This window comes from Pteropus alecto, unplaced genomic scaffold (genome assembly GCF_000325575.1).
Source record: "Pteropus alecto unplaced genomic scaffold, ASM32557v1 scaffold5, whole genome shotgun sequence".
NCBI classification, from domain to species: Eukaryota; Metazoa; Chordata; class Mammalia; order Chiroptera; family Pteropodidae; genus Pteropus; species Pteropus alecto.
This window is the reverse complement of record NW_006441953.1, coordinates 21,728,204-21,742,314: the sequence shown is the minus strand read 5'-3', so window position 1 is coordinate 21,742,314 and position 14,111 is coordinate 21,728,204. Positions and strand designations below refer to the sequence as shown.

Here is a 14,111-nt window from a genome sequence, read left to right as displayed (position 1 = left end):
TCAAAGATGCAGTTGAGAGACCCACTGATAAGTATGTGATACACTTTGTACGGCTCGGGATGCTGTGGAAATAAAAAGAAATCACTCTGTGCTAAGGTGCAGTGGTCCCTTTTTCCTAGCTGAGGAGAAAATGAATAAATAAATATGAAGTGATTTGGGGAACAGAGCATGAAAGTTTATTAGTATCAAGTGTTACATTGTACAACATACGACAGGACTGATTGAATTCAGACTAGGGAGGAAAGGTGATATTAGAAAGAGCTGGTTTTTATTTGAGCTGAAATGGGAAAATACAGATGACTTTTGGGTAAAAAAGGAATTGTGGGAGAAAAGGGAATATGTGAGCCAGGACTTAGAAACTGAGATCAACATGATGTGTTCTTGAAAATGTAAAACTGGGTTTTTTATCAGCTGTCAGTAGTTCCCAAGGTTACGTGAAGCTAAGTACTAAAAGTATCACTGAGACTTAGGTCAAAGGTTACCTCTATGAGTCCTTTATAATGCTCCCCACCCTCTAAATAGTCAGTCTTTCCTCTGTGTCATCCTAATCCTTGCACAGATGTGACACCAAAGGTATGCTCATTTGTATGTATATCCCTCTTAGCCAAAACTATGCTTTTAAGTTCTCGATTACTAGTACACTGCCTGGTACACAGGTGACAGTTAAAAACTTTTTTTTTCCAAGGTTGATTGCATGAATGACCATTTTTAGTGATAGGTATGATGGATGTTAAGAACAAAAACAGCAATGATACCCAATATTTGTTTAGCTCTGTGCGTCAGACACATGCTGAACGTGATTTTTAAAAATATCATTTAATATACTTCTTACAATAATCCTAAGAGTCCAAAGCCATGCCATCCTGAACAAGCCCGATCCCATCTGATCTCAGAAGCTAAGAAGGGTTGGGCCTGGTTAGTACTTGGATGGGAGACCACTTAGGAAGACCAGATGCTACAGGAGTAAAAAAAATAAAAATAAAAATAAAAATAAGGGATTGTAAGCTGACAAGGTCCTTGCAATCAGTGAGGTCGACCAAGGTTTGCCTTGCCTAAAAAAAAATAAAAAAATAAAAAAATAACCCTATGAGGCAGCTACTAGTACCCTCTTCAGTTTTCATATGAAAGATCTGAAGTTCAGGGTGGTTATACACATTGTCCAAGGCCACGTGGTCATCAAAAAGCAGAATTTTTAACTGAATTCAAGTCTGTCTCACTTCAAGAAACATGAACTTACCCATTATTTATATATCTTATGTATTTTCAAGAGAATCCAGACTTAAGGTGATTTTATCAACAACAACAAAAAAGTGTTGATTCAATGTATTTGTCCTACAACCAAAAGACTCAATGTAATACAACACTCTGAGGACCAATTTACTTTGAAAAGTTGATATATGTCTTTAACACACCACTAGATAAGAGTTTATAACCTTAATGAAAAAAGTCTATGATACCACCTTTTATGAGAAGCAATGAAACCTAAAACAAAAATCAATAAAATCAGATGACCCAAACTGTCCTGTCTAGTCCCAGCATTACTCATCATGTGATGAAATCATGCAGATAACTTAATTTATACATCCCTCTAAATTGGCCTATAAATGTGGAGTTAGGAAAAGGAAAGATATTTTATTGAACAAACATATACATTCTAATTCAAATCACTTACTAATTTGGCAGATAATTTCATCAATCCTAAAAGAGGGACTAAATCCTCATCCACTCAACGAGACTAAGAGCTCAAAAAATCCAGATAAATATCCCCCGCAAAATACCTCACCAGCCTGAGACTCCTTCTCAATAGGTTCCTTTTATTGTCAACTCTAGAAAGGGTTGGCTCATTACAGAGACAGGCCAAATCTATCCTGCTATCTGTTTTTGTATGATCTTCGAACTAAACATCATTTTATATTTACAATGGTTAAAAAGTAAAAAAAAAATAATATTTTGTGACATAAAAATTTTACGAAATTTATATTTTAATATTTATAAATAAAATTTTATTAGAACATAGCCACACTCATTTGTTTGTGTATCTTTTGTGCTACCACAACAAAATTGAGTAGGTATAAAAGACTGCATGGCCCACAAAGCCTAAAATATTTACTATAAAACAGATCAAGGACTACTGTTTAGAATAAAGCTCAGCAAGTGCCAAAGAACTTTATGGGTTTGGCCTTTCAGGTTTATTGCATAACTTAGTGGTTCTCAAAGTGTGGCCCTTGGACCAGCGGCAGCAGGCTAAAGTGAGAAATCTTTAGAAATGTAAAATCTCACACCCTAACCTAAATCTACTGAATCTGAAATTCTTGGGTTGGGGCCTATCAGTCTGTATTCAAACAAGTCATCTAGGTGATGCTGATACTCACTAAAGTTTGAGAGCCACAGATATAATTCAAGACATTTGAACGCACAATCTTATCCCAACATAATTACAAGAAAGGCATTTATTGGCTCCTATTTATATTCCAAGCACTGAGCTACCTATGATTGATCAAGATAAAAGCAAGACCACTCTTTAATCATATCTGAGTCTAGGCAAAAACATGAACTTTGTTCAAACCACAAAAATGACCAAATGTTCCCCTCTTAGCTAGTATAGCTTGCCTCCTTGCCAATTACAGCTTTAACCTCTGTCTAGTCTTCGCTACTTTTAAATATAATTTAAGATGCCCAATCGTAAAATTACCCTAGCTTGACTTCATTCAATCCAAAGCAAAACTCTATATCCTAAATCATAACTCCCCAACATGAGCTCAAATCCCGTAAGTTCTTTCTAACGACATCTTGTTACTGAGACGCCCCACGATCTCCACGGTGTGCATCCTCCCACTCTGCAGAGTAATGAAGCCAAATTGTTCAACCCCAGGTCTGTCTGGATGATCTGTGTCTGGAGATTATTGAAACATGCAATTCTTCCTACCTTCATTCCTTCTCCCCATTAAGATTTCAGCTCTCTGCTCCCAGCTGAGTTGCCAAAGTAAGCAAAACTGAAAAATAATGGTCCCCAAACCAATGAGTATCAAGCACATTGCCAGATCCAGAGCAGATACTTGGTATCTTAAATGGATTAATGGACTTTTTTAGAACTAACCTGATTACAAACAATAACTTCAGGAAACTTCTTTTTTAAATTACAGCTCAAATTCTTATTTTTGGCTTCTAGTCTTTACCTATCAAACAAAGTCTTTGGATCCCTCAGCTCATCAGATTTTTTAAAAAAATTTATTTATTTAAATTACTTTCAAGTATACAGCACATTGGTTAGACATCTACATTGTTCATGAAACGATCTCCCCAATGGCTACCTCCCTCCACTGATCCTCTACCTAGCCAATGTATTAATGCTAACTGTATTCCCTGTGCCGTGCTCCTTATCCCCATGCCCAGCTATCAACTACTAATTTGTACTTCTTTAACCCTTCACCCCATTCTCCCAGCTCCCCAAATCCTCCTCCCCTCTGTCCATCACCAAGTCGTCCACTATATTTGTGAGTCTGTTTTTGACTAGTTTTTCTTTTTGTTTCTTAGGTACCATATATATTAATGAAATAATTTGGTATTTATCTTTCTCTGTCTGGCTTATTTCACTCAGCATAAGAACCTTTAGGTCTATCCATGTCGTTGCAAATGGTAGGATTTCATTTTTTTTAATGGCTGAGTAATATACAGTGGAATATTACTCAGCTCATCAGATGTTAATTGTCACTGTTTTCATGGAGGCCTTCCTGAAATCTTCCAACTGGATGAGCTGGCTCTTTGCTGCATTTTCTAAAGGCCTTGCTCCCTCTCACCAAACACTTTAGTCTTGGATTAGTTATTCACCAGATGTTTCATTCCTAGCCAATCTGAAACTTCTTAAGGATAGTAAAATGCCCTGATATTCTCTATTTTCCTTCACATAGTAAGTGCTTAATACATATTCCTTCAGTTTCAGTTAGAAATCGAAGGTTGTTTTTCCAGTTATGAAATTGAAAGGACTACTTTCCCAGCCAAATTAGAGTCCATCTAAGTTTGGCTTTTTCATTACACTGCTGAATGTCTCATTTGAAATTATTCCCCAGGGCTATGGGGTTCTGATGGACAGCTGCCCCAGATGTGCTTTTGGTGTGTGGGTACCTCTACTTTGCAAGGGGATTTTGATATAAAATATTCTTAGCAAAAAAAAAAAAGTAAAAAATATTTGTAATCAATGAATCAAGAGATTCTAGGCTGCTATGGAAACTGGACAGAGGCACTGGAGGCCCTTGATTATGTAGCTTGAGTGGAAGTGCCCAGGCATCATTAATGAATGAAAGTAAATGATGCTTGTGCCATAATTTTTTAAGTATCTTCTCTATACCAAGCTTTGTGCTAGACAGCACGGTTAATTATATAATCAAGAAGGACTAAAAGTGTGTCAATTCTCCTTTACACTTTATTCGTTGTTAACCCGGGATTCCACACTGCGTGCTGTATCCCTGTGTTGGCATGGTCTTACCTCACCCAGTGCCTGCATGTAGTACATGCACAAGCATCTTTCTGACTTATGAATTTGATAAACTTCTCTTTAGCTATAAAAACTCAGCTTAGAAGACACCTCCTCCAGGGAGTCATCTCTGATGAATTCTCTGTCTCCTACTTATACTCAATTGCTTTGTGTTTTCCTTTTGTATCTTGGACTCACTCGTATAGATCTGTCTACAATAATGTATTGTATTTTCTGTGTCTCTAGTCCTTATCTCCTTATACAGCTGAGATTTCCTTGACGGTGGTGACTATCTTTAATTCATCTTTGTATTTTGTGCCTAGCAGAGTGTCCAGCATATTTTAGATAATTAAAAACTATTTTTTAAACGCAAGCCATTGCTGAAACACAAACGATGAAGTAATGGTAATTATTGAAATAGCGTAATGGGTACGTAGAAGTTCATTATGCTATTCTCTACACTTACCGTGTGCAAAATTTCTCCAAAATAAAAAGTTCAGAATGATTGAAGACCTTGCAAGATGTGAGATATAGCTATCAGAATTTTAAACTTCCCACCATAAATGGAGCTCTTATATCTCTAGCTACAACTTCTGTGTACCCCACATTTCTTTCTTTTCTCATAAGAACCATATTTAAAGACAAACAACGTTGCCCTGAAATAAAATACAATTATGCCATTTTAGAGCAGATGCAGACCAAAGATATTAAACACAAATTTCCTGGAAAAACTGGAAATTGACAGTTCACATTAAGTATTTTACTGAGGAGGGCAATGTATGGATTTCTGCTCTTGTCACATGTCACTGACTTGTCCAGAAACACAATTGGAACCTCTGCTTCCACTTTTACCTGTGACCTCACCTCCACCTACACCCAGGCTGACCCACTTAAAACACTGGACTGCCACATTGCTCATTTGTTTCCCCAAAGTTGAAGACTTTGCGTCAACGGCCCTTCCCTGGTTAGAGAATAAGTGCTCTCTTGGCATTGCATTCCAAGTGACAGCTTCAGCCACACCTCTCAGGTCAACATTCTCATTTCCATGTGCTACAAGCCACCTTCTGCTGGTGCTTATGGTCGCAACTCTAGCCCTTTGCTCAGTCTGGAACGTTCTTCCCCTATTCTCTAACTTGGGAAATCTTTCTCACACTGCCAAGTCCTGTACAATTGTGTTTTTCTCCATGAAGCTTTCTCTTGAGCACTTCCCAGAATGCACCACTCTGTCTGTGCTTCTTCAGGCCATTTCTCGGGCTTATGCCGAGCACATATTCCTTCTGTCTTATTTGGTAATTAGTTTTCCTTTCTAGAATGGAAGCCTCCTGAGGGTACATTCCTTCAATGTTCATCTTGCACCTACCTCGGTCAGTGCCTATGAGAGAACCCTGCACACATTTAGAATTCAATGAGACATATATTACATGCTACACTATGAAATAATGAGATTAATCTTGTGAGCACTCTTCCTTGTTCCCCTTATGAATAAGTGGATATGTGTAAAACCTCTAATCATTATATTAAAATCCCATTAGTCATTTTAATCCTTTTTATAAATTGCTTTTGCTCCTTAAACCTTGAATTTCAACTGAAAGAAAATTATTTTTTTTAAATAGGGCTTTATCAAAATTGGAATCTAATTTAGGTGGGAGCAGAAATATTTCTCTTAACTCTTTTTTCTCCATAGCTAATTCTTGCTAGCCATTGTAGATGATAATACTAAGGCAACAGTGCTTTATCGCAACACTCATGTAGACCCTCTCATTCGAATAGACTCAGAAGTATTTTCTAAGTCAATCCGTGCACAGTCACATCAGAGAAAATACTCCATGGCGGTACCAGTGAAGAATCATTACTTCTTGAGGACAGAATACAAGAACAAAATTGCCTATAAGAAGCTCAAGTTTTTTCTCTAGGTCTCATCATCTTCACTTCTCCACCAAAAAGAATGGCCAGTTCTCTGGCCTTATTCTGGGCCATGTTTTCTAGGTAGTGTAGTCTCAGTGAAAAGTTTAGCAATCTACATTGGGATGGCACTTTTTGGTTGTTTTGTCATTTGCACGTAGAAAAAATGAAGGACCCTGATAATGTAATACTTTGTGGCTTGCTCTTTAGCTGCTTTTTTTCGTGTTCCTTCACTTGGCTGGTAATTAAAGATCTTAAGTTCTGATTCTGCTTGGACATTCCGAGAAAACACAGATGGGCCCAGGCCAGAATTCTCACAATCTTATTGGTCTCATTGTTGGACTCCACCAGCACTGGCTATTCATCACCACTGAATATGAGTCACAGGTGGTCAAAATTCAGTGCACCTTAGAAGGTAAAGTGCTTGGGAGACCACTTGGCTTGCTTTCTTTCTAATCTTGCTTCTAATCTATGATAAAGTCAGTGATCTGGCATAGCTTGCTTGCATGCCATACTAGGGTCCCACACTCGGGTTGGCATCAAAGACTTGTAGAAATTAGGTGGCTATTATGTGATCTTATTTTTTGTGAGTGTATTTCCTTCAGATATCTCACAGATTGTCAGTAGAAATTTCAGGAATTCACTAAATTTCCCATGTATGTTCTCATTAATTCCTATCACAATATTAGGGAAGAGGAATAAGTAAAAAGGATATCGTAGTAAGAAAAACACTATGTAGAATTCAGTATTCCTTGGTTTTGGTCCTGTCTCTGCTCCCAGTTAGCTTGTCTTCTGATAAATCTGTTAACCTGTCCGGACTGCAATTATCATGTAAAATGAGAAAGTTGAACTAGACCAGAATTTTCTAACATGTACATTAGAATAAAAAATACTCATTTGTCAAGCAAACATGGGTTATACCTCACGTATGGTAATAACCTGCATCTTTGTATTTTAGCATGATCAAGGCTTCTTGTACATTGAATCCTAAGTTTGCCCAGCTTATTGGACATTTGACATAATATATATAAATATGTAGGTCCATCTATATATGTGTGTGCATAGAAATATAAATTCATATATGAACGTGGATATTATTTGGATATGAATATGGACATTCATCCTAAGAAAGATGTTTCAGACTAGTTCAAAATTCTGTGATTCTAGTTGGGGAAGTCAAGCTTATATTTCTACTTTTCAGTTATTGGAACTCAGATTCGATGTTTTCATCTGAATGCCTTCAACTTTAAGTGACATAAAACAAAGAATAAAAGTTGAGTCAATGACAGGGGTCTTAAACTTGGGACATTTGACTTTAAATTTCTATATTATTGACATTAGCAGTAAAGGAACTGTGTGCTATCCCACAGAGCTATGAAAGATAACTTCCTCAAACCCTTCCAATGTGGTTCTTTTTTTAGACGTCACTTTATCCAGCTCTGAGTGTAAGCCATCTTGAGTATAGTACACTAAAGTTAGGGAATATGACTCAACCAAGTTCAGAGGACAAAAACTAATATGGTGACAAAATAAAACAGAAACAAATTATTGCAATTATAGAAACTGAAAGTATCCTATCTAGTTTATCATGACACCAATATTAGTGCATTGAAGCAGAAATCTCAAAATAATGAAGACTGCTGTGTAGCACTTGGAGAAGTTGCAGTATTACTTTACAATATTATTCTCACATGTGCCTCAGCAGAATTTGTCAAGAATTGAGAGTACTTAGAAAAAGGTATGAAAATAACATGAAAACTTTTCATGGTTTTATATTGGTCTAAGCAGTTAGAACCTAATGAACCCACTGTAGAGAAAAAATAGGACTTTCTGAAGATAAGATACATTGATCACTATTAACATATTTACAGAAACAACCTGTACACTGGATGTAGTTTGGGATGATGTCATCTTAGCTATCAGGTCTAAGCTCCTGTAGTTAGAAAGATTACAGCACAGACAGGTTTACATGCATCTACTAACTTACAGCAGTGTACACAATGTGAGAAATGAATATTCATAAATAACTCTGCAATTAAAAATCATATCCTTATCTGGAAGGAATATTAGCAAGTATCTCAAGAACTCCATTCCTTCACTTGGGAAGAAAGAAGGGCTTGGATGTAAAATCGACATCAAATGTTAGAAGTTGAAATGATTCAAAGTATGTTATTTCCGTAGAAAAAATTTTCATGAAAAATGTGTATGTATGTGAATGCACACACATTCAAAGGGTTAAAGTAAACAAAGTTAATTGACTTTTTCTACTCTCTCATCTTTGAATAATAAAATTGATTTTGGTAGTAAAATATATTAGATGGATAAAATATTTATTGGTAGAAACAATGCTGTCCTGTGCATATTTGTTCCCACTTAAGAGACAAATGTGCAAAGTGGCTCCCTGGGAAATGCAAATGAAACAGTTTTGCAAATTAAGCATCCAAAACACCGTTTTTTGCTAAGTACCAAGTAACTCACTCAGTTTAAGCAAAAAAAAAGCTTACCCATTTTATATAATAATCAACAACCCAGCTCCACCCCCGGACCCCCTAACTAATGCAGCACACACAGATACGTCCCTCACAAATCAGAGTGCTCCTCAAGAGGTTGGAATCTCTAATGTAAGTAAGGTGTGGTAGTCAACATGAACTTGACCACCCCAAACCAACCTGTATTTATCTGAACTTTGGAAATATATTTAACCCACAATATCACCCCCAAACTCAAATAGCTTTCAAATAAGAAGATAACAATACAATAATAATATCCCTTCTCTCCCAATGTCAAATGTCTGGGTAAACAGAAATGAACTGTCCAGTGCTAGTCTGCTCCATGGCAAGCATGCATATTTTACAACTTTGATTTTGGGTATTAAACCTCCTCAACTTCCGCAGTGTCTGCATCCAGTTCTGAACCAGCCCTGACCAAAGGCACAGACTGGGAGCGACCACTTTACCTTCCGAAAAATCAATCAGTCCCAGCAAGTGAAGCAGCTTCAGAGATGCACATATAATCACAACAATACCCACTGTTTGCAGTCCTTCCGACTCCCACTCAAGAGTCAACATCCTTCAAGCTGGCAGAGCATCCCAGCCTCCGGACTCCTTTGGAGCGGAGGGAGTTAATGAGAGAATCCGAGCAATATCTGGCTTGGAACAAAGACTTGTGCGGGAGGAAAGTGAGCAGCTCCTCGCAGATGCACCCGGCCAGGCAGCGGCCCCCCGGGGTGAGGACCGACCTGGGCTGAAGTCCAGCCTCTCATGCTGATGCTGGCATTTGCCTGATGGGGTCCCCCAACCACAGCTGGCCGGCCTCAGGACTCTGCGCTACAGCCTGAGAGTACTCGGACTTCAGAGCTGCGAAAGAAACATCTGTTGGAGAACTGGGGACTTTGCTGTGTCCATGGAGCGAAGGGACACTCCCAGGAAACTTGCCCTAGAGAGCGCGGCGGTACTCCGCGCGCTGACGACGAGCTGCGGGGCTGGGTAGGGCTATCCGTATGCTAGTTTGCTTCCTGGGAAGCTTGCCACTGTCCCCTTTTTTGCCATAGCAGCTGCTCTCTCTTCTCGGAGCTTGCTCCGCGAGAGGGCTCTGGGGATGCCAGGAAAAAATCCGTTTCGGTGGCTACAGCCCTTTTTGGAAAGACCCCGTGGAAGCCCATGGGCTGCTCTCCTGGGGAGAAAAGTGCAGGGGGGAAAGATCCAAGATTCAGTCAGGGGCTTCGTCTAACAGAAGGAGCACCCAAGCTGCCTTCCATCTGCCACTCTGCTGGGGCTGTTGTGGTCCGTGCTGACACTTAGGGAGCATTAATGAGTAGGGAAACTGGTTTAGTCCTTATATTTCCAAACATGCATGGACGGAGGGTGAGGCAGAGCAGAACCTTGCAAGAACACTGATGTTCAGTGACTGTCCCCTGGAGGATGAGTGCCATCACCTTCCTTTAAAAGCAAAGTTTCACAACTTCCCTGATGATAATCACCCAGGATGCTTGTTAAAAACACTGTCTTGTGGAGAGTCTGATTTAGGGGATCTTAGAGTTTGTGTTCTTAAACAAGAAAGTGGGTGATTCTCATCAGGGTGGCTGGGGCTCGCTGTCCCAAAAGATCCTGTGGCATATCTGATTCCAAACTAGGCAAGCAGCCTAGGCGTGGTCATGACTTTTGGCCTAAGCCAGGACCACTCTGGCTTCATCACTTGGCCAGCTTTCTTCTGTCTGTTGAAGGCCAGCCCCAGAGCGGCGCTGAAGAGAATCAACTGGCACCTTTTTGTGAAGGATTTTTAGCCCCTGGAACTGACTGTGAAACATAAGGGCTCATGAGAAATAGCTTGGACCTCAGGGAACGTTTCCTGGTTCTGCTAGTTCCTTGCTGTGTGATTTTTCTGCAAGACACTTAACCTCTCTGAAAACAGTTTCATTTCCATGAAATTGTGATTATAATACTTTAATGTTTTATTTAATGTTCTCCACTGAAAGAGAATTAAAACAAGTGATAAGTTATATGTCTACATAAGCTACTTTTAAATTTTCAAAAAAATATGTGTGTAGATGATAGATACATTAGATGATTGGTAGATACATAGATGATAGATAGATGATAGGCTAGATTAGGTCAGTTTGCAACATCTGGTAATGAATGACCCGTGAAGGGTTTATACATAAACCAATTCTTATCAAAGTGTATCACCACAAACATGGGAGCAATTGACCTACAACATTAGGACGTCGCTAGGTGATAGGAATTTTTCAGCTCCATTATAATCTTATGGGACCACCATTGTATATGCGCTCCATCATTGACTGAAACGTCCTTATGCAGTGATGATAATAATGTTTTCAAACAGTTGGCCTAAAGTGAGGGCAAATTCCACAGTCACAGAGCTGAGCAAACTTAATGTGATGATGGGAAATCAATATTTGTTTCATTAAATTATCACCATCTTATGTGATAGTAAGATAATGTGTCCATAACTAGAATTCCACCATCAATAATAGGATTAAATCTCTGGGTCAGACTAACCTCTGATCAAGAGAAAGGATTTTAAGGCATAACACGAATTAGAACATTTTATCTCGTTTTTATTTAATTTCCACATCCTGGTACTGTTTCAACCTTTGTTTCTTTCCCCATGCTTATGACATTCTCTTCTTCCAATACAGGAAAATAATTTCATAGATGTGATTCACCCTGGATGATTCGTTTGATCGTCTAAGACCTTCCTATCCCTTGTCTTGAATAAAGGCTAGAGAAGGTGACAGGGATCTCCAGAGTTTTTTTTTTTTATATAATAACATGTCTTATATGTATTATATCACTTAAATCATTCAGTAATCAAAATTTTATCCCTTGTATACTTGACATTTTCTCTTAAGAAAGCAATTATTTTTAAATTAAAAAAAATTTTAAAAATTAAAAAGTTACACAAATTATTTAGGTCAAGTCAATTATAACTATTTTTTAAATCCCACACAACACCATGTTAGAGTTGCAAAAAACTAAGGTACAAAAAGATTAAGTGACTTGACCAAGTTTACACAGCTACAAACTAATAGATCTGAGATTCAAACATTCCTTTGTTTGACTCTCAAATTCATTATTCTCCCTTAATGCCCCTCGGCAGATTTCGGCAAATATTTGTTAATGGATCTCGATTCATAGAATTAGGCAAAGTGTTTTAAAATTGCCACAGCCATTTTCCAGGACAGAAATCTCAGCCATTCTTGAAATTCACATAAGGATTCACAGATGGGATGTTCTTGATTCTAGGCAGGACTTCCCTTTAGGACAATGGCATTAGTTTACGATCCACCAGCTGAGAGTCTTGGTGGCCCAACCCTTCCCTATCCACATTAGTGACCTTTACCCCTTGGTTTTCTGAATTCATTCTGTTGGCTCCAGGATCTCCTGGTTCTCGAAGGATACTATAGGCTGTCTCATGAGTAGGATTTGGGAAGGTAAAATGCTTTCAAAGGGTTTCATACTTCATCTGAGAAATTGAGGGAAATGGAAGACACCTGGAGAAGAATGTTTTTCTAGGGGCATTGTAGGAAAGTATAGTTGGCTACATATTATTAAAAAAAATAATTCTAGATTATGGCTTTGTCATTGTGTTACATTAACTTGCTAGCCCCACCCCGGATTGTTACCTGGCTTTCTGTTCTCATTCCCAGGATTACCCCTTTTTTTACATTGTAAGGGGTATCCAGCAAAGTTTGTCCTTTACACAAAAAGAAAGGAATATCAAAGGAATAAACTAACCCACTTACTCTAAGCCAGGCACCATGCTATGTACTTTACATGTATAAATTCATTTAGTCTTACCCCAAACCAGTTAAGTGTTATTATCCCCATTTCAAACAACAAATAAAAACCAAGTGTCATTGATTGAGATTAAATTATTTTCACAAGTCATATTTAATAAGGGGCATAACCAGGGTTTATATCTGACTTGCTCCAAAAATAATAGCTGCAACATTTATGAAGAAATTATAAGTATCAGGCGCTATTCCAAAATTTTTACATGTATTAGCTAACAAAATTAGGAAAAAATGTTAATGTTTGATAGATTTATCTATCGATATATTATCTCTCCAAAAATATATATAGAATGACAATGCAGGTAGAAACTAGTAAAGTCAAATTTAAATTTAAGATACTAGTTTATGTTTGTATAAGTCTTTAGAGATCATTTAAAATCAAATAAACCAATCTTAAATTTACAGTTGCTTAAAGGTAAGTGCAGAGAATTGACTTGTTCAAGGTCAAAAGATTTGGGAAGTGAGCAAAGTCGGTTTGAATCCTGTAGCTCTTCATGATTCCTGATTTGTAACAACAGTGAAATCAGGATGCTAGACGAGACGTTTAAAAACTTCAGTTTTAAAAGAAGCATTTTCTACTCTCAGTCAGTAGGAGTTAAGAGAAGCAAGACTTGTGGTTGGCATTATCTAGAAGGTTCCATTGAAAAGAGAAGCCTAATTTAGATTTTTAAAAATAAGTGAGGCGATATAGAGCAAGTAATGAGGACAAGGTTGGTGTGTGACCCTTCGTGTCTCTCCTAATTTTAGGATTTTCCTACCCTCTGGTGCCCTTTAGTCTACCCCCAGCCCTTTCTTCTATCATAAAGTATGTCACATCCCTCTATCTTAGAGTTTCTCAGTTACTTGGAAAGATCCCTAAATGTTCTCTTGACGAGCTTTCCACTGAAACATGCCAGGACTTAAGCTATCTCACTTAGCTTCAGGACTCATTCAGAAAGATTGGTAAATGCATCCAGAGTGGATTTCTTTAAAATATGTATATGATTGCCCATTAAACAATTAAGCATCCGGCTTCCTGTTTGGAGTGCTCTGTTGAATCCATAATGTGATGGTGATGGTGGGGGACTATCTTCCACTTTAAGAAGATTTCAGCAATTTTGCACTCATGTATCCTGAATAGAGTTCTCATGTATTTTATGATCAAAGCATGCGCGGTATGTAATCTTAATATAAACAAAGCAGATTATTTGAAAATTCAACTAAAAATGATCATAAGAATACAATCTTTTCCTATGACTTTTTTTTGCATGCTCTTTTTTCCTAGGCTACACCGAGTACGCTCTTGGGTTCAACAACTTAATATGACAGACAACTTTGGCTCTCATGTCATAACCCTTTTCATGTGCCCTCTGTATTAACAAGTGTCACATACCATCAAATTGAGTTGGCTTTAAACCAGTGATTATGAATAAAAATAATTAT

The 14,111-nt window shown here is 37.9% G+C and overlaps 1 protein-coding gene and 1 pseudogene across 5 annotated transcripts in view; one reads left to right on the top strand and one right to left on the bottom strand.

The window, feature by feature from the left end:
- Nucleotides 1-14,111, bottom strand: part of KCNIP4 (potassium voltage-gated channel interacting protein 4) — a 950,399-nt gene that overhangs the window by 176,786 nt on the left and 759,502 nt on the right. Inside the window, exon 1 of one of the 5 annotated variants that reach the window (XM_006918963.1) lies at nucleotides 9,330-9,525. The exons of the other annotated variants lie outside the window; for them this stretch is intronic. Within the exon in view, the coding sequence (XP_006919025.1) occupies nucleotides 9,330-9,441 (112 nt within the window). The 5' untranslated portion in view covers nucleotides 9,442-9,525. Of the gene's footprint in view, nucleotides 1-9,329; nucleotides 9,526-14,111 lie in introns of those variants that run through there. 5 annotated transcript variants of the gene reach the window in all.
- Nucleotides 847-964, top strand: LOC112485698 (annotated as a pseudogene).